Below are 19,861 nucleotides of genomic sequence, written 5' to 3'. Positions count from 1 at the left end.
CCGCGCGGACGCGGGCGGGTGCAAGAAGCCCCCAAGCAGTCACAAAAGCACCTGCCCCCCCAGCCCGTCTCGCCGTCTGCCGTTAAAAATGCTGCAGGTGGATTCGGCAGCAAGAGGGGCTTGCGACGCGGTACCGGGAAATATTTGGTGCCCTCATTAGGACGGATTCGTGTTTCCGACCCACCCTGAAGCACCAACATTGCTCCTGGTTTTGGGCTACAAGGACGGCACCAGTGCAGAGCTAACGCTGGTCACCAGGACGCGCTGGAAAGGTAGAGGGAAAAGGCCTGGGCGGGAAGGAGGAAAACACAGAGGGAAAGAAGGGTGGTTCCCGTTTTCTGCAGTTTTGGGGTGGTTAAAGCGTTTAGGTAAGTCYGGAGAGAGAGAGAGGTGGGTAGATCACATGCAAAAAACCCAAATGAGGTGCTCAAAGGTGCATGACGAGCACCACTCATCACACAGGTGCTGCCCAAATATTGCACGTGGACATCCCAAAACACTGCCCGGAAACATCCATATAACCCGTATCGATCCACATTTGCCAAAGGGAGACGTCGGTGCCGGTAGCTGCCTCTCGCACAGATCTAGGGCGCCCACACAAACACAGGCAGGAGCGTGGAAAATATTTGCTGCAAACGCTGCTATATTTGGTCGCAGCTTGCCTGTTCAAGACGGCAGCTCGAAATAATTGACAGGATTATTTGCAGCCATGGGCAAACAAGTTTACTTTCCCGAAAGTAGCAGCACCAGAGGGAAAACAAATGGAAGCAGGTGCGGGAGTAGCTGGGAAGCGCGGGAGGAGTTGCCAAACGGGCAGATTGAGAGACGGAGGAAAACAACGTGGGGAAGGAAGCGTCCGCCTGCCGCCCAGGCTGCTCGAGCTGCACCGGGAGGCGGAGGTCGCCCTCCGGCTCCGTTTCGGGGCCGGGATGCTCCGCCGGAGCGTTTCCCGCGGCCGGGCCGCCGTCAGAGCAGCACCAGCCCCACCACGGCGATGACCATGAGGAGCCCCGCGAGGATGCAGATGCTGATGAAGACGATGTCGCTGGTGTCCTGGCTCCGGGCGCCGTGGGCGCCGGGCGCCTCCGCCTCCCACCGCTGGCCGTCGGCGAGGTTTTCTGCCCGTGGGCTCGGCCGCTGCGGGTCGGGGCCCGCCAGGAGGCTCACCCAGGCCTCCTTCCTCTTGGGCTCGCACTGCACTTCGTAGCGGTGGACGTCCTCGTGGCCGCCCGCCGAGAAGTCGATGTAGAGGACGCTGACGATCACGGAGGTGTTGTTCCTCCTCTGCAAGGCGGAGGGTGGCAGCGCGGCCGGCCGAGCGGCTCCCGGCCCGCCGCGGCCCCCGGCCCCCCGCCCTTACCTGGGATTCGCTGCCGCAGGCGTCGAAGCGCGTGTGTATCCTAAAGTTGGGGCCGGCCACCTGGGCGGCGCAGGAGGGGCTGCCCAGGTAGACGCGGTGCCTCTCCAGCGGGGCGAGGGACTGCACGGGGATCTGGATGTGGAAGTCGGTCCGCGTGCAGCTGACGTTCACGGGCACCACTGTCGGGGCGCAGAGCGGGGGAGACGCCGCCTGACCCACCGGYGGGACGGGGCGCCCCCGAACCGGGCCTTTTGGGGCAACCGTCCCCCCCCCAAAAAAGGTTATTTTTCACGGGGCTGGGAGCTGCCCGAGGATGGGTGCGGAAAGCAACCCCCAGGACACGGAGCGGGGAGAACAGTGCCCCGCTCGTTAACGCTAACCCGCACCGAGCTCAAGCCGTATGAATTACTGGATTATTCCAGCTCCCTCCGCATCCTGGCCTTCGGAAACAGATAAGGTGCAATAGGATCAATACGGAAAAACGGCATCACTTTGCTGCGCTCAGTGTGTTATAAAACCGTTAGGAGATTTACCAAATAACTCAAGCGCGTTAGAGGGAGAGGAGGAGCAAACGGATCCTCTCCSCTGGCGCGAAGGCTCGCTTTCTTTCGGAGGGCTGTAAATCGCGCGGGCCCCGTCCCCGCCGCTCCCTTCCACGGGCCCAGCCGAAACGGAAACATCCCAACGGCTCCGTAGCCATGGAGCCTGAGGCGGCCGCTTCTCCCCCTGTTTCTGCAGCCCCTTGGACCCCACGGCTGAATCTGCAGCGCTTGGGAGCACTCCTGCCCTCGGACCGCGCGGAGTCACGGACCGCGAGCCGTGAGCGGGTGCCCGAATCGCGGGACGAAGGCAGCACGCGGAGTTACTTTTCCCGAGGGAGACCTGGTTTGCGCTCAGCTCGCGAGCAAGCCCCTYGAAACGCGCCGGGTGCCAGCCACCCACCGCTGCCGCCCACCGTGGCTCCGAGCGCGCCGGCCGAGAAGCGAGGCATGCCGGAGGCTGGGATTTGCTCGTGCAAACGGGGGTAGTTTCTGCAAAAGCACCGTGGGAAGCGCTGCGCGCGCCGCCTTACCTCCAACATAGGCTAGGGCGAAGCCCCGCTTGGCCGTGTTGCGGTCCGTGCGGAGGACCAGCAGCAGTTTGTTCCCGCTGGAGACGATGGGAGACGAGCGCTCTCGCCCGCACCACTTCCCCAGCAGGGAGGCGTTTTCGGCGCCTCCGTCGAACGCCGCCAGATGGTCGTAGTCGCAGCCGTCTGTCAGGCTGCTGCGTCCCTCCAGGTCCAAGTCCAAGAAGAAGACTTTGATTCGGTACCCTGGGGGCAGCTGGATGGTCCACTGACACTTGAGGTTATTGGGGTAGAAGTTGGGATACTGAGGACTGGAGAAATTCCCTTTGACAGCTGTATACACTTCCTGGCACTCGCCTGCTTGGGAATAAAGCAAAAAAAGGCAAATCTCAAGCCGCCTGGACGCAGACCCCTCCGGCGCCCCGCGGCCCCTCTCCGGGATTCGCATCCCCGCACCCTTGCGGCTGCGTTTTCTGTATGCCGATATGGCGATAGCCCTTCCCGTGCCGTGGGAAATGCCCACTCAGGCAGCAGCTCCTGGCTCTTAACCCCTAGCTCAGGAGCTCCCTCCGAACAGCGTCCCTTAACGCCGTCCCCTCCGGCCGCCGCGGGAGGCAGAAGGCGGACGGCGACCGCGGCAGGGAGGCGTTTGCCATGCTCCTGCGGCGTGCCCGCTCCCTCGAGCCGCCCGCACCGGAGTAGAAGTAGGCTTTGAAGCCCCTGCCGCCGATGTTGAAGTCGGACTTGAAGACGACGAGGAGCTCACGGCCAGAGGAGACGGCGCGCGGCGGGCTCCGGCTGCCGCAGTAGCGCCCCAGGCGGGCGGCCGCCGCCGTGGGCCCGTCGAAGAGGGCCACGTAGTCGAAGCTGCACTCCTCGTCGTTCTCCACCTGGAAGTCGGCGAAGACCAGCGTGACGCCGGCGCCTGCCGCGGCCCGGATGCTCCAGCGGCACTCGGCGTTGTTGGGGTAGTTGTCCGGGTAGTCGGGGCTGGTGATCTCGCCGGAGAGCGCCGTGAGCTCCCCGCCGCAGACGTCTGCGGGGACGAGCGGGGAGCTGGTGACGGCGATGGCGACCGCGCCGGCCCCGCTGCCTCTCGCCGCTCGGCCCCCGCGCAGCGCCCCGCCGCCCCGCGGCTACCTCTGCGGTAGGCGGCGGCGAAGCCGTGGCTGGCCACGTGCTTGTCCGAGTGGAAGATGACGGCGAGGACGTGCCAGGAGGAGGTGAAGGAGGGCGGCGGGCGGCGGCCGCAGAAGGTGCCCAGCAGGTTGCCGCGGTCGCGCGTGACGCCGTTGTAGACCTGCAGGTAGTCGTAGCCGCAGGCGTCGTGGTACTCCAGGTCGAAGTGGCTGAAGGTGAGCAGGACGGAGGAGCCCTCGGCCACCACGATGAGCCACGTGCACTCCGTGTCGTAGGGGTAGAGCCCCGGGAAGTTCGGGCTGCAGAAGTTGCCCGACGGCGCCGAGAGCACCCCGCCGCATTTGATGCCTGCACGGAAAACCGCCTGCAGATGGGAGGCGCGTCCGGACCCCGGGACGGGGGGGCGCGGGGGGCTCCAAAGGGCCCTTCTCCTCCAGCCCTGCCCTGGCTGCGCGGGAGCGGGATGGACGCGTGCCGCCAGGCCGCGGCGCTTTGCCGTTTCCGTTGACTCGGAATTACTCTGACTCGGAATTTGCCTCGATAATTGCGGGGGAGAGGCAGCAAAGTGACGTGGGGATGGCGGTAAAGGAATAACGCCGCTGGAATAAATACCTAAGCGGGGAGGCTGCGGGGGGGGCTGGTAGCCATGGCGCCGCTGATGAATTAAGGACCGGGTGCTTCGGGATACGTAAGGAAACTGGAAAGCCCGGGAGCACGCAGGCGCCCCTCGGCATTGCCCGTCGGTACCGCCGGCCCCGGGGCCAAAAACCCGGCAGCGTTTGGGGAGAGGAGGGCTGCTCCTGGCTGAGCAGCTGCACCGAGCCCCGAAATCACCAGGTCGCCTGCTCGGCTTGCCCTGCATCCCAGGGGACGTTTTATCCGGAGGAGGGTTTTATTCCACACACACCGATATGCATGCACATATATATATATATATATATATATATATATATACACACATTTATGGGTGTGCACAGCTCCAAAATTTAGCAGAAACTTCAGCAAAGGAACCCCGGACCTTAGCAGGGCGACTCCTACCGCAACCTTCAGCAAAATAAGCGCCGCCGCCGCCGCGGCAGGAGGCTCCTTCTCCAGGCCGCCGGCGCCGGCGGGATCCCCGCTGCGCCCCGCGACGGGCTCTTACCTGGGCCGGCGGCGGTCGGCCGGACCGCGCACAGGACGGCCAGCGCGGCCAGCCAGCCCGCCCCGCGGCACCCCATCCTCCGGCGCGGCCGGCGCCCCGGGATCCTTCCCCGGCTGCCTATCCGAAAGAGAAAGAAAAATAAATAAATAAATAAAGAGAGGAATAAATAAAAAGCAGGAGGACTGCAGAATTAATAGTGGGATGAATAATTCATCGCTTGTTTGAATTAAGAGCGGCAAGGTAACTTGATCTATTCCTCCCTTCCTTCACTCAGTTTTAATGATCTGGATCAAATGTCCCAAGGATTTACACTATACCAGATACCTTGTCAATATACTATATTTAGAAGAGATATTAATGTTTCAGCTATGGTGTATAACGGCAGTAAGTCTGGGCTGACAATATGCCCTTAAGGGGCTATGAAAATAATTTAGTTCGCCAGGCAAGACAGCGGACCAGAATGGGAATTTCAGACTTAGCAGGGAAAAGCACCTCAGGAATTAACGTGATTTATACTGCGGCACTCGCTGCACAAAGCCAACTGTTGATAAAAGCTGGAGAAACAGGGACCACGTTTCGGTCCGTGTTTCCACACCGGGCCGTGCCGCCGAGCGAAGCGGAGCCTCGGGAATTGCCGGCCGCGGCCCGGGATGCGCAGCGGCGAGCCGCCACGGAGACTCCGGGGACGGAGGGGAGGGTTTCGTGGGCGCGGAGAAGACGACCCCGGCGCTCCGAGAGCGAGCCGGAGGAGCTAGCAGCCTCTCCCGTGCGCCCCTGCACGCCTCCTCCGGCGTCCGAGCGGCTGCACTGAATTTCTGCCTAATCCGGGCAGCGTTCAGCTTGCGAAGCCCCCGGCAGAAGCTGCGGAGAGTTTTACAGCCCCGTGAGCAGCAGCCGGCTGAAGCCTGGCGAGCGCCGCGGGTAGCAGACCTCCCCTCCCTGCGAAAAGATTAAAGACGAATTGCGGCTCGCAGGCAAAAACATCGATTACTACAGAACCCGCCAAGCCCCCGGGGAACCGCAGCGTTGCGCCRTGAGAGCTCACGCGCCTTTTGGGTGCGCGCGCAGGCGCTCGTACAGCGGACGTGATCAGCTGAAGATAGCCGAGGCTTTGCGTTCGCTCCGAAAGATTTGTTTCCCATGCTGTGCCACATTAGCTGGAGAAACACCAAACCCGGCAGCGTTTCATCTCCTTCCCTCCTGTCCAAGAGCAAAACCACTTTTTTGCTGCCGTATCCGACGCCGCGATGAACGCTAGGAACCAAAAAAACCCACAGGGGCCTCAAAAAGGAAACGCTGCCTGAGAGACCCGGGCTAAAAAAGTCACCTTCACAGCGGTGGGGAAAGAAGACGCAAGTATCTCTAAATCTCAGCCGGTGAGACAAGTTGCATTTATTAATTAAGCGCCGAGGATCGATGCCTGAGACATTTCCTGCGGATTAATGATGGGCTGGGAGGAGCCGATGGCCCGAGGTGCAGCTAAGGCCCATTAACGCCAACTGGTCATTAATCCCCGGGAAGCGCTCCACGCCAAGGTCATTAAGTGTCTGCATGCATTTATGGGGAATAATAACAACAACAATAATGTTTAGGCAGAGCCTCTTCCCCCCAGCCCGGCTCTGCGGGAGCCGCAGGCGCAGGCTGCCTCTTCCCCGTGGCTATTCCCCGAAATACCCCGGCGTATGGGGGTCGCGTTCAAAGGGTCAGGGCCCGCGTCCGCGCGGACCTGCCCGGAGGGTGGAGGAGAGGAGCGGGGAAGGGAGAAGAGGAGCAGTAATTATGACGGGGACCCAGGCCCGGCTGCGGTTTCCTTAGGGGCGTGCTGCTCGGGGGCTCCCCCCGCTCCCCTGCCGGCAGATCCATAAATCACGAGCCCGAAAGGCATCCGAGTCATTTAGACAGGAAGGATGCGATCAGGACTGCGAGACTTYGGAGAAGATCAAAGGTTTAAACATGGTCCCCGGGAGAAACGGGAATTATTTAGGCAGGAAATAATGAGATTAAATTAAGAAGGTATTTAGGCTGCGCATGAGGAAAAGAGAGAAAAAAAAAAAGCGGGAGTAAAGCTGCCGGAAACCTGGGGCGGCTCCTGGGGACGCTGGTGTCCCGCTTGCTTGGAGGCGCCGGAGCACTAATGCATCCCACCAGCACCGTCTGGCCCTGGCAGGAGACACAGGGGGATCCCGTGTCCTGGCTGGAAAGGAGCCACTGGCACCGGCGGGGAGCCCAGGCGCTTCCAGCTCTACAAACCCCTGGATAACCGATGGCATCACCATTTCCCTGCAAAACCGCCACCCCGGGGCAGTTCTCCGACCTCTCCGAGAGTCTCTCCAAAGGCGAGGAGACCCAGCGGCGGCCTCCTCCGTCCGTCTCTCACCACCCTCCCTGGGAGCCCACGCGATGCCAGAGGCACCGCACCAGCTGGGGAGGGCGCAGCCGGCCCGGCCCCGTGTGCCGAAACACCCCGGCATGTTGGGGTCGCATGCAAAGGAGCAGGGCCCACGTCCGCGTGGACGTTCTTTGCTCGCCCAAAGCGAGCAGGGAGTTTTGCCTGTTCAAAAAGGCTCCGGGGATTTTTAGTGACATCTCGGACAGGCGGATTTTTTTTAAAGCAAGAGGTGTCCAAGCAAGATTTTCAGAGTATGTAATTTCCCAGGAAAATATTTTCTCCGTGTTCCTAGCTGGGGCCAAAGCAGGGAGAGCTACCAAAGAAAGCAGCTCCTTATTTATCAGCCCCAAACGCTATGCAGAACTCCTCCACGACACGGTGGCTTATGGGGGCTGAGACACGGCTTGGATCAGACCCGAGACTGAGCCTTGGATCTAATGTGGGCAACGTTCCTGGATCCTTCTGCGTTTAAAAAGCCAGGACCGTATTTTGTGCTGGGAGAAGGGCTTTCTCGTAAGCCTTTGCTCTGATGAAGTTAGGATAAAAGCTGCATCCACAGTGGGTTAATTCCAGTCACTTGGAATCCAGTCACCCCTGTCTCACCTGCAAAACCAAGGGAGAAATGCTCCTGTGCCAGAGTAGCAGAGCTGATAACAGAGTAGTCACTGACCAGGCTTGCAGGTATTACATATGAGCCGGCAAAAGCGCCAACCTCACCGCGGCAGCGAGCGAAGAAGTCAAAAACTCGGCCAAGGTGGAGCAAAGACAGAGCCGAGACAGCAGATGCAACGGGACCAGCCAGGGCCTGCAGGACCCTCATCCAGGCACCTTCACCGCCTCCCAGCCTGCGAATCAGAGCCATCGTTTTAGTGCACGCTGCTTATTCTGGGCAACTCTCAAACTACGTCTCCCGCRTGCAAGGTGTAATTATTCGATATAGGTAAAAATGAGGCGGGGATGATAATGCTTGAGGGGAGCATCATCATTTGTCATCACCCTGCAAACCCCGGGCACTTCCAACACAGGACGCTACTGGGAATGAAYGGAAGAGCGCAGAGGTGTGTGGACAGACTGTATTTCCAGGTGCCACTAGTAAATGCGCTGGCCTAAGAGGGTAAAAGAGTGGACAGAGGGTATCTCGGCTCTGCCCGGTGAAGCCCCGCGGCGCTCCTGCCCCATGGGTGCTCCTCCTGYGAGCCGCACGGCTGCCTTGGCAGCCCTCCTGCTCTGCCAAAGTCCCGTGGCAGAAGGGAACAGCTGCTTATTTGGAGAGAGCTGCAATCCGGTGAAGCAGGGCTGTTGTTACAGAGCGCTTCAGGGACACAGAGAGCAAACACCCATCTTCCCTGGCAGAGAGCGGCTCCGGCGCCGATGCGGTTAGGGGAGGCTCCTGGCTCCCCAGGCAGCCGTACAAAGGGCTGGGGGGCAGCGCAGGCGATGCAGGCTGTGCTGGGCACACGGGCACGTGCACAGTGTYGTCCATAAATGGTTGGAAAGGCTCTTTCCAGAGGAGATCAGTACCTGCACCCCTGTATAATGGTGTATTAGGGGAAACTGAGGCATGGAGCAACTGGAACGACTTGCCTGACACCATCCAGTAGGGTAACGGCACAGCCAAAATGAACCCCACGGATGCCAGAGTGCCAATGCTTTGCTGGTCCCTCAGCCACAATGTCTTCTCCCCATGGATTAAATCTCTCTAATGGACACCTAATAGGGCACAATACCACTGCACATTAACACGGAATTCAGTGCAAGTCACTGGTCTTCATATTAGAGCAAAGGTGTTTATTTGGGTGCTTTTTAGTACCCTTAAGAACTCTCTCTCTTGAAATTGCACRTGAAGACTTCCATTAAAATTACCATGCTGTTCCCTGAGGCACGGGTGTTTGTAGCAGCTGATCTGGAATGACACTCGATCTTTAAAACACTCACAAGAGTGGGAATGATGCTGGCGACAAGTATTTGATCCAAAGGCCTATGAAAGTACATGCACAAGAAATTCCAGCTRTTGAGATGGCTGATTTGAAGCAGTGTCTGCAGGGAAACAAGGATATCCAAGGCTCAGCCTGCGGTTCCTTAAGTGAGGAATATCCTGCTAAAAGACAAAMCAGGAATTTTCTTCAAGTCCTGCTGATTTCAAATATCTACTCATATCTTCATTGAATGCAGAGGAGCCACATATTAATACAAATGGCTTTCTTCGACAGGAACTTATTATTGTCTTCATCAAGTCCTCATTTAGACGACCAGTGTACGTGTTTTCCTGATAGCTCCAAGGAAGTTTCTCCAGTGAACTTTCCTGAAAAGGCAAAAGGTTGCAGGGTGCCACAGTAAAAAGGACAATTGATGGCTTACAGCCACATCTCTAACGTCCCCTCACAGTACTTCAGAGGAGGCTTTTCACCCCCATGACTCCTTCTGGATAGACCTGGCCCATCCTGAGAGCTGTGTCCCTATTGCAAAGCCCACATCAAACCCTTCTCTGCCAAGGGATCTGGCTGCTCACTCAGAGGGGACTGAACAAACCCAGAGTGTAACTATTGCTAAGAAACACTGCAAAACTTTCTCCTTTGAGAATCACTTCCCACCATGCCTCTTCTATCCCAAGCCCTAAGTCCCAAGTCTATTCCTCTCTCTTGCCTCTYCCATTCCCAAATCTCTTTCAGTCCCATCTCCCTCAAACAAAACAACCGAGAGAAGCCCACCCTGCTCCAAACACAGTTCTGATCCTGTGACAGGAGAAGTGTTAGATCCCATGCTGTTAGATCCGGTGGGGACTCTCCTATTGCTGTTAATGAGAAGCAGAAAGTGGTGAGATGTGATGGTGACAGGCAGCGGAATGAAATACTGAGGCAGACAGACAGGTATGTAATCCTAAAAGGGAAGAYCCGTGACTCAGTGTTGGACTACAACAAACCTGCTAAGAGGAGAAATGGGAAGGAAAGGGAGAGAAGTACACGTGGGGCAGACAGTGCGGACGGGGTGAGATGGGCTTCTTGCYCTTCACYGGGTGGAAGTTCAGGGCCTCCTCATGCTCTTGAGACAGCACTGTCCTGAAAARGGTATCTACGCTATTTTGCCAGAGAYGATTAATGAYTACGCTCCTATAGGTCAGCCGAGGRGGTGSCCRGTTCACAAGTACTTTTCTCTATWCCCAGTCTCCCCAACCTGCCAAGGCCATAYGTGGAACATAATGTATGAGGCAGATCCACCACAAGAGATAAAAAAATGATTCATCTGAGAAACTAAAAATGCAATGGGATTCATTCCCTCAGCATAAATAATTCTTTCTATAACCTCCCTGCAATGAATACTCATTTCTGAGGGAAATAATTTTCAACTACCATATCTGTGCAGAACAAGGCAACTTTGGGACCAAATGAAAAGCTAAAAGACTGCTCAAAGTATAAGACCACTGAGAGGTATGCCCTCATCCCATGAATTTGGCATAGAAAACAATTTTACAGAGGGGGACGCAACTTTCAGAAGTTTGAAAATGGGTCAGCTGGGAAAAATAATTGCTGAGAAGTTGGTGCTAACATACGCAGAAGCAGAAAGCTGCAGCCATGAGCAATGAATGAAAGATGAGGACAGATTAAGGCACTGGCATTAAGAAAGGAGAAGTAGTTTATTTGCTGTGAGTCTCTCAGAGTCAAGTTTTCTTTGCGTAAATGTTTAGGTGCAGCAGCAGTCACCTGAAGCAGGGGGGATAATGATCAATGGTGAACATCAATCAGCAGGTCCTTCCCAAGAGGACAGCGACCAAGGCAGGTAAAGAGGGACAAGCAATGATGCTCACTTCCCTGAGATTCTCCAGATTGGTAGCAGTGTGAGAACATGTAGATTTAAGAACTGGAGCAACTGGATCACAAAATAGCCTTGTTGACTGGGAAAGAATTAAGATCACACTGACGTAAAAGCAGAGGCGACAGGGGTTAATTCAGCACACAGAATCCCCGCATAGATGAATTTCCCATCTGTTTTTTTACCTGGCTTAGGACGTAAAATATTCTGATGTTCCAGTATCGAGCCAGCTCTTGGAGAAGAGGTTTCAAATAAATGTTTCCAAACAAACGGAAGCAGCCAACGAGAGTTACAAAGGTTTCATCCTCTTCGTTTTCCGTTATGGACTGGAGGATGGGAAGCATCGGTGCGAGGCCGGTACCAGAAGCCAGCATGAGCAGTTCTCCATACTAAAAACGAAGCAGAGGATTTTGAATGAACCATCACGTTTGTAAACGAATGCCCTCGTTCTCAGTTCCTCCCTGCTGCCACACTGGTATAGGGTCCCTCATGAGCAAACATATCAGATATCCAAAGGACATGAACCAGTACATTCAGATCTCAAAATGCATTTTTCTGCAAAACCCATGCATGGTTAAAGACAGCACTTTCAGGATTTATATAGCAAATCTAATGAAAAAGGATTTTATCCAAATATAAACATGTTTCCAAATTTTAGCCTTGATTTCAACTCATCTRTGTTTCAGTTCCAATTCAGCAGTACCCTTTGCTGACCCACTGTGGGTTGTTTTCCCATTGGAAATGATCCTGGATTAATCTTGGAAGCAGTAAAGTACAATCCTGAAGGTTCCCTGAGGTAATGGTTTCTTTCCCATCCTAATCCGTTCATCTTCCTGCTGCATTATCTGACTTTTCTCAAAGAACTACCCACCATACCTAGCACTTCATGCCTGCGGTGGGGACGCTCACTCTGCTCATTTACCTGCCCCAGCAGAGGCGCAGGACAGGGATGTTTGGGCAGGAGAGCACTCCGGAGGAGAGAAAATCCCCAGCACTTTCTCCAGCTCAGCCGATGTACCAGGGCCAGAACTGGGAATTAAGCCCCTATTCTGGGGCCTCACTGCTTAAATCATTTTTCGCCTATTCACCATCGCCAGGTATTGCGTAGCCCCAACCCCATGCAGTCAGATACGAGCCGTTGCGGTGCTGGAGGCCAAAGGACTTCCAGAAGTGGGATGCAACCACATGCAACAGAAAAGCTATTGGCATGAATAATGTCCAAACGGATTTGCTACCTGTGTGGCCTAGTCCAGCTCCTACTACCTTCACTGAAAGCTAGAGCACATCTTTTACGTACATATCCATCTGAGCTTGAAATGATTTCCTTTATACTTCCCAAAGGTTTAGCTATTCAGAGTCGGTGAGAACTAGCAGTCTGTAAAATCTCACCCGTTCAAGCCCTAAGTGTGGCTACCTGGCTAGGAAATGGGCTCTGCCGTTCCCACCCCACCTACCCCGATGAGCAGCAGCCTGTCGGAGGAGGCTGACGGTGGGAAGGCAGCAGCCGCTTGTGCTGTCTTTTGACCAGGAAATTTATTGTGAGAGGATCTGATCCGCCTGAATCTGAATCCTATTCTACTTAGCAACAAATGGAGGTAAAAGGAAATTTTACTATGACACTCACATTCAGGACCTTTGTTACAATTTATAAACAATTAACAGTTCTTCTACAACAAGTTATTGCAAGGTGATTTGCAAACTGCATGTACAAGGATCACCCAGCCAGCCCCCGAACGTCGCTGCTTCTGGGCACCGCAGGAATGTTCTGTCCCTAATGGTATCTCAAAGCTTAAAGAACAGAAGCGAATAATAGCCAAAACCAGCAGGGAGGGTATTTCAGGAAACAGAACACAATCGCTTTGCATGGAGTTTGGCCACTGGCATTTTACAGCCCTATTTTTAATTAAAAAAAAAAAAAGAAGAAGGAAAAAAAGGGTGTTGAGATCTTAAATGACCAGTGTTTCAATTCTGCTTCCCATTTGAAAGGTCAGAATTAAGTAAACAAATTAGTGTGTGTGAGAAACCATACCCTGAAACTGGATCTGCCTTTCTTTGCAGCAAGGCTCCTATCAGTAGGTGGGACCAACCTTTGCAGAGCGGCTGGCTGACGCGACACCTCACTGGAGCTGCTACAGCTCGGGGAATACCCAGGAGAGAAAAAGATCAACACCTCTTCTCCACTGTGCTCAGTCACAAAACAGCAACATGATCCAAACAAGGGAAAACCCAGTCTGCACTCACTGCTGGTGCAAAATAAGCTCCCGCAGTTTAACACGGCAAGAACTTCTAATGCAAGGGATGCCCAAAGAGCCTTGCTAATATTTTCCAGTCTCTCCTGCCCACCCCCCTCTCCTCTTATTTCTTAAATATTCTGCAGTCCAACAAGGTGTACTTTCTCCAACTGACTGCTGTGCTACTGCACAGTGACCTGGGAAGTTCCTAAAATAATCATGAAAACAGTAATCAARTTGATGTCTTCCCTTTGGAATAAGCTAGCTGCCACAAGCAGAAACATCCCATGTCTCTTAGGGAACTAACCTTATTAGGTCGATATGGGAACCCTCCAAACGGCCCACGCCAAAAGACCATGTCTCCTTTTTTCCAGGTTTTTATGTATTGTGACATTAGCCCAGCTTCATAGCACTAATAAAAAACATTGCACAAAAGAAAAGAATAATTATACTCTGTTGGAAAGTTTCCCAGCTTAAAGTCAATTATAAAGTTATCTACATTTAAACAAGAAGGGGGCAAAAAACATTTCATGCATTTAAAAAGAAAGATCATTCTATTTGAAAAATAATTCAAAGTTATACCCCAAACAAAGACATTTAAATTAAATCATATTGGATCCATTCCAGCTTGACTATAATGTAAACATAATCCACTCTCATGCAGTCTGGATTTTCCAAAACTGGAAAAAGCACAGCAGAGCTCTTGCTTACAAAGCACACAGAGAAGTGTGTCTTGAATGCAGAGCACAGCCCAAGCCTTCAAGTGTTCTCCAAATCTCAGAGTACGGGGTCTGCAAATGCCCTCCGGGTACTGATAGTTATATAAACACTGCATAGTTTTTGCTTTATTTCAGTCTCTCAGATGCTGTGTATTGATACAAGTAGTGACCCAAAGTCAGGTTTCTCATTTATAATACTCTGTTTTTGGAACAGAGCATCTGGATGTTGAGGTATGCCTCTGAATTTTCTAAAAAAAAAAAAAAAAAAAAGTTATTTTGGCCTCACGGAAGAAAGATATTAGCAGAAAAACTGCCTTACTCTCTGCCAGGCATGAAAAATATTATCCAGGCTTTTGCCTGCAGGAATGCTCACCTCGCTCGTGACTGATGAGAAAGGGCCAGCGCTTACCAGAAACAGCGGAGCAGGGAGAGGCCCGAAAACGGCGGGACCACCCCAGCAGCCGCGTCGCTCTAGGTAATCGTCAGGACCCCGCGGCCAGGGAGGAGGAACGTGCGTGGAAGAAGAGCCGCAGGCGGCGGGAGGAGGCGGGAGAACCGCGGCCGCTCCGACCCTCTCGAGCCGACGCGCCGGCAGGAGCGACGCCACCGAGAAACCCGAGAAAGAGCACCCCAACCGGAGGTGGGAAGACGGGGTGCGATAAAAGCCGCCGAAGGCTCCCGACTGCATAATCTGAAAGAAGCGGGTATTCGGGGGCATTCGGGCAGAAGCCCAGCTCCCCGCCCCAGCGCCTCGGCTGGCCACCGAACGGCAAGGTGGGCAAATGAAACCGGTAAACGGCAGAGAGGCAGGGAGAGAGCGCGAGGGCGAGCGTGCTCCGCGCCTGCAAGCGGTGCTAGCCAGCAAAGCCAGAGGTGCTCCTCACCTCGTAACAGCCTCGCTTAAATAAGATGCTCTGAGTTACTGCCGGCAACACCTCGCGTTCAGAGGGCTTTGGGCAGGTGCTCCGTCCCACGCGAAGAGCGTGCAGGACGTCGGAGCAGCGGTATTTGATGCCTGCCTTCTTCAAATACATATGGAAACCCAAGGCCAGAACGGAAAAGTCAGCCCCGCTTATTGCCTGTTCCCAACGGACCGGGGTAATGGAAACTAAAACAATCTTTCTTTCACCAAAATTATTTCCCAAAATTGAAGGGAGAAGTGATGGAGGGGGTTTAAAAAGATTTTTTTCCAAATAAAAAGAAAAAATAATTATCTCCTGGGGGAAAACTTCTACACCCAGTTTTACAAGGAGAAAAACCCTAACATTATAAAATCACTCAAAAAGAGGGTTATGCTCTGTAAATGGCAACTCCCTCACTCTTAACTGCAGTATCACAAATGCAATGCTATAATAACAGGAGACAGAAGGGTTTGAACAGTGCTTGGATTGCATAGTAATAATAATAATAATATAGTACTTTCCAAAATTGCCTGAATAGTATGAAATATAGCACAACCTACAGAGTGGGTTATAAAAATGGCTGCTTTACRCTGGGTGTTACCAACCTCTTTTGTCCCTGCCAGAGAATAACTACAGCTCCCTTTGGGATGAAAGGGTCTATATAAAGGAAAGGTATCATTGCAATCATTACTATTATTATTGAAATGCAAAACCTGTGAGTAATAAGCAAGTATACATGAAATTTCACAGTCATCCTGCGAACGTGTCCTATTAATGCAACTCAAATGCAGCATTTCTCTCCCCTGCCACACACCAGTTGCCACAAGAATGGTGAAACGACCCTCCCACAGGTGACTTATAGGCGCTGTACACATTTCTAAAGAACAGGGTTTGTATCCGATCGTGCAACGCGTAATGAACCCCCAAAACGTGAAATCCTGGAAAACAGGCAGAGGACGAACGGTCAGGCTCTGCGAGCCGCCTGGGACACCCAGCACTCTGAATTTCACACCTGTACCGACGCGCATGTCTGCCCCCAAGGAACCAGCAAAGACAGACAAATACAATAACAGAAAAACCTCCTGGAATTTGATATTCTCTATGCAAAACAATTACTTGTAAGTGCCCTGCAGGCTGTATTCAGACAAAATTTCTGGCCAAGTTCACCTGTTGCGGTCRTGGCCAGCAGGGCCAGGACACTCGCCCAGCCTGGGGCTCTGCCACCCCATGCACCCCATCGTGCCCACGGGCTACGTCTTTGCTCCGTGGGCATCTATGTTTTTCGCCCAAATCAAAACTTTTCCTTTGCTCTGAGGAGTCTCCTTTGCTTTAAGCACAGCAGGGAGGGTAAGGGCTGCACAAAGATTTCCCCAAATCAGTGGATCAGCTGGGCTGACAGCGGGGTGCGATTTCAGTGACAGATTGAGAAGGTAAAATGAAACCCGGGAAGTGGAATGGGCACCTCTTTCCGCAGCGGCAATAGCAAGGCTCCCCAGAGGCTCACTCAAGCGCTTAACGGGGCTCCTGCTGCAAAGCACTTGTTTGTGTGTCACCTTCCTCTGCTTTCCGTTTTGTGGGGGGGGGAAAAAAAAGCAATTTTTATCAGCAAAGCACAACTGCTTCAGGAACAGTCCATGAGGGATTTGATGCAGTCTCACTTGATGTGCTGAGAGCGTGCTCGGTTCCTAAAAGAAAACACAGTCCCCAGCACCTTAGACTCTAATCTATGTTGTATAGGCTTACTTACTTTTATTAAAACTTCAAAGTAACCTTCTGCATTCCCTGGGCTAATTGGAGTATAGGCTCGCTGGACTTCCAAACCGTTCACCACTCCTCTGAGGAGAAAAACACAGGCAGCCTCTGTAACGTTATTACCAGCACGTCCCTCCTCTCCGGGGAGATCGGCCACGTCTAGCAGCTGCGGGAGGCAGCAGACAGTCTCCCCAGCGGCGCGGGCTGCGCACAGATGCAAAACATTTCCCTGGGGGCGGTAAAAATCTAGGGGGAACGTAACTGGTAAAGGCGCCTTCTGTTCTCCCGGTGGTGGCCCTGGCTGTACCACGCTCTCYGCTCTTGGACACATCAGCGGAAGGACATCTGAGCTGCTTTGTAAGGAGCAGCTGAATGTGCAAAGGAAGGAGGAGATGCTTTATTGGTTTGCTATCCCTTTTGGGCTGGGGACTGCCTTTCTTGCTCTGTTTGCTAATTAAACAAGGAAAGTTAGGGCACAGCCTTGAAGTCGTGTCAATACACACTGTACTTCACTGCAAGGCTTCTCCTTCCACGGGATAGATCCATCCCGCTCTTTACTGCTGGCGATGGTAATCGACTGAAGTGACCCAACCTTCCTGCTGCCGTGTTATGAGAAACGGCTGGACAGAGAAGCGAGTGCTTTCAACAGCCAGCCAGCTGTATGCATCAGCTGTTAACGTACAATAACGTCAACAGATACAGATCARCGGCATCCTAACATGGCTTTTTCTATCTGACAGTGATCACCACAGATGGTCGAGAGAGACATAAACTTCTCCCAAGCAGCTCCTTTCTGGCAAGCAATAAACTACACAAGAGAGTTGTTTCGCTTGAAATCAGTCACGAAATGCCTGGACATCAGATGCGACACCACGGGTGTGGAGCTACCMCGAGAAACGAGGCCCAAATCCCAAGCTCTGGGCTTAGCGCAGTTCATTGCCTTCATCCCAACAYGATGGAGTCAATCATCGCTTTTAAGCATCTATTCTTTGACTCTTTCTTTCCACAAATGGATTTTCTTAATYACACCTAGTTCTTTCCGACCCAGCAACACAAGGATAATACTAAAGAAAAATATAGCTTTGGAATGGCTTTTACCATGAAATTAGTAAAGCTAACGAGCTCACAAGTTCTTTCATCTGCATCATTGTGGAGGTATAGAAATTATGATTTCCTTGGCATGAAGCCTTTGTCTATTGGCAAAAACCTACATATTAGGTTACATAATGCAGCCTGTTTAACTAGCAYGGAGAACAATACCTTAACACGATGTGTTGTCCTAAACTCAATCGCAGACTGCTATTTCCTGGTAATTCAAATTTGTACTGGTAGGTGTCCTCTGTTAGCTGCTCCACTGAGCTTATGCTGAATGCAGTAAATGTATCTGGATTTAGTTCTGAATTATTGCTCTGCAAGAACAACAATAAATAATTACTTGGTTAGACGATGTCTTTTATTATTTCATTTTTCTTTTGAAGCAAATGCGTGCGTTAATTTAGTGCTGGAGATACCCAGCGCTCCAGAAGAACGTGTATTAAATGCTAGGGCCCAGCACAAATTTCAGCTCTCCGCGGATTCATTATCGGGTTCTTCGGTATGTACTTTGGGAGCTCACTTTTTTTCCCCCTTTGTTCAATTACATTTTTACACCTTACGGCATGGTCATCCTATTACGACTGATTGCAATCATTTTCTCGTGCCTGGAAACAAACAAAAATAATACCGCTAAAGGGCTGAGCGCTGCTTTGGGGGCAACTTCGAAACCTACCGATGACCATTTTGGATAGGAAATATCGTTAGCTGTTTCACCACTAATCATTTTTCCTTTATCCAGCACAGTTAATCTTATGTAAAAGGGCACTGACAATCTTAAAATTACACTGCAAAGACAACTACTTGAATGCTCCGCTGCATGCAATATTAACTCTTTTCATCCTCAGAATATGAATCTACAAAACAGGGAAAATGAGAGAGTTCAGGAAAATGGAACTTCTCCAAGGAAATCAGCAGCAGAGAAAATTACGGTCGCCTTTGTCTCCGGCCTATTCCCACTCCTCCCTGAGGTTTGCTCTGTCCGACCGGGATACGTGTCCATGGCTTCGGGCACCGCTCTGACCCGTCGCCCCGTCCCTCGCTGACCCTCCCAACCCCAAGCGCTGACGAGCCCCATCAGAGCAGCAGCCCCAGGGGCTGGCGAGGACAAACCGACCTGCCGCTCCTTTTCCGCCAGGAGGCTCGTGTCCCGCGCTGCCCGGGCCCGTTCCCACCGCGCGAGCGCTTCCTCGTAGGCGTCGTAGACGCAGGGCCGGCAGCCGCCGCCGCAGCACTGGGACGGGGCCGGTTCCCGGGGCCGGAGCGCCGCCCAGTCGTCCTCGCTGCCGCTGCAAAACGCCAGCGCGCCTTCAAAGGCGGTTCCAGGGGGAGAGCGGCTCGGCCGCCTCGGGCAGAAACGCCTTGAAAACCTGCCGCCCGGCTCACCGGGCGCTTTGGTTCACCAGCAGGTTTAAGCTTGGCTCAAAACTCAAACAAGCGGGAAAGGACCCGGAGCGCGTGGCGAGCGGTTTTTATTTGCCGCCGCTGCCCCGGGCTCAGGCAGAGCTTCGCCTCGCGAACGCGCCTCGAACGAAACGCAGAGCGCCGGCCGCTCGGGCGCTGTGTTATTTTTGTGCGATAGGCACATCTATATCTGTATCACTTAAACAAAAGGAAGTCTGGAGGAAATCATAAAACCGCGGGTGACGAGGCTGAAGAAAAGAGCACTTAGTGCTTGGAGCAGCTTCATTTCCAAGGCGCCRGGCGAGCACTAATCAATCCTCGCCCCTGCGACAGAAGTGCGATTATTCTAATTTTGCAGGGGAGAAAAGGAGGCCAGAAACACTGCCATGAACATCTGCAAGAGCAGACCCTGGTTTCGTGYGTCCGGCGCGGGCCCGGGAGGTGCCAAGCGACCCCTTCCCAGCCCCGGCGGTTCACGCGAGCTGGCGGCGCTCGCCACGTTCGTACGCCGCGGCTTCTTTGGCTGTTTTCTGCTTTAGGCGACCAGTCGAGGTGACGTTTTTTGAGGTTTGACCAAAGCCGAAGACAGAGCCCGTCCTTAGCCGAGAGGGCGGGAACCGGGATTTGGCCGCGTTTTTTCTGCCTTCCCCCAGCGAAGCCCCTGGCTCCTGCGGAGGCTGGCTGGCCGCTCGGCTTGCGGCGCGGGCGGGTGCTYGGGCCCCTCTACGCAGGTTTCGGGGCTGTTTCCTGGGGGCCAGCCCCCCGCAAACCCCACGAGCACCCCGAACCGGGGCTGGGCACCCCACACTGGCCTGCGTGCCCCACGGCCCGGGGAGAGGGGGCAGGCGGGGC

General features: G+C 53.6%; 2 protein-coding genes across 3 annotated transcripts; both read right to left on the bottom strand.

Moving 5' to 3' along the window:
• Positions 1 to 644: 644 nt before the first annotated feature.
• On the bottom strand, positions 645 to 9,047 carry CDCP2 (CUB domain containing protein 2). 2 transcript variants are annotated; one of them, XM_026086869.1, is made up of 8 exons: positions 8,966 to 9,047; positions 7,706 to 7,947; positions 4,714 to 4,830; positions 3,570 to 3,917; positions 3,124 to 3,465; positions 2,433 to 2,786; positions 1,361 to 1,539; positions 873 to 1,284 (listed from the first exon to the last, which is right to left on the bottom strand). In XM_026086869.1, exons 2-8 carry the CDS (start codon positions 7,920 to 7,922, stop codon positions 967 to 969), a joined length of 1,875 nt encoding a protein of 624 aa, XP_025942654.1. In that variant the 5' UTR covers positions 7,923 to 7,947; positions 8,966 to 9,047; the 3' UTR covers positions 873 to 966. The 2 variants fall into 2 exon arrangements, with proteins under 2 accessions (XP_025942653.1, XP_025942654.1); XM_026086868.1 differs by having other exon boundaries at positions 645 to 1,539.
• LOC112976081 (NADH-cytochrome b5 reductase-like) lies at positions 8,868 to 19,004 on the bottom strand (the record flags this gene model as incomplete). Its single annotated transcript, XM_026086939.1, has 6 exons — positions 8,868 to 9,404; positions 11,095 to 11,298; positions 13,448 to 13,552; positions 16,509 to 16,596; positions 17,774 to 17,922; positions 18,723 to 19,004. Coding segments are annotated over 6 exons (1,032 nt in total), but the record flags the coding sequence as incomplete, so codon positions are not given.
• Between the last annotated feature and the right edge of the window lie 857 nt (positions 19,005 to 19,861).

This window comes from Apteryx rowi, unplaced genomic scaffold (assembly GCF_003343035.1).
Source record: "Apteryx rowi isolate R43461 unplaced genomic scaffold, aptRow1 scaffold_7, whole genome shotgun sequence".
In the NCBI taxonomy this organism is placed as follows: Eukaryota; Metazoa; Chordata; class Aves; order Apterygiformes; family Apterygidae; genus Apteryx; species Apteryx rowi.
Note: the sequence above shows the minus strand (reverse complement) of the source record. Positions and strands in the feature narration are given on the sequence as shown.

What these genes read in the sequence shown, in the direction of transcription:
- CDCP2 (XM_026086868.1), bottom strand. Translation starts at nt 7,922, where the DNA reads ATGAGGGTCCTGCAGGCCCTGGCTGGTCCCGTTGCATCTGCTGTCTCG. An exon ending in TTTCTCCCTTGGTTTTGCAG is followed by an intron (nt 4,831 to 7,705) that starts GTGAGACAGGGG and finishes TCTTTCGGATAG; the next exon opens with GCAGCCGGGGAAGGATCCCG. An exon ending in CAAAGCCTACTTCTACTCCG is followed by an intron (nt 2,787 to 3,123) that starts GTGCGGGCGGCT and finishes ATTCCCAAGCAG; the next exon opens with GCGAGTGCCAGGAAGTGTAT.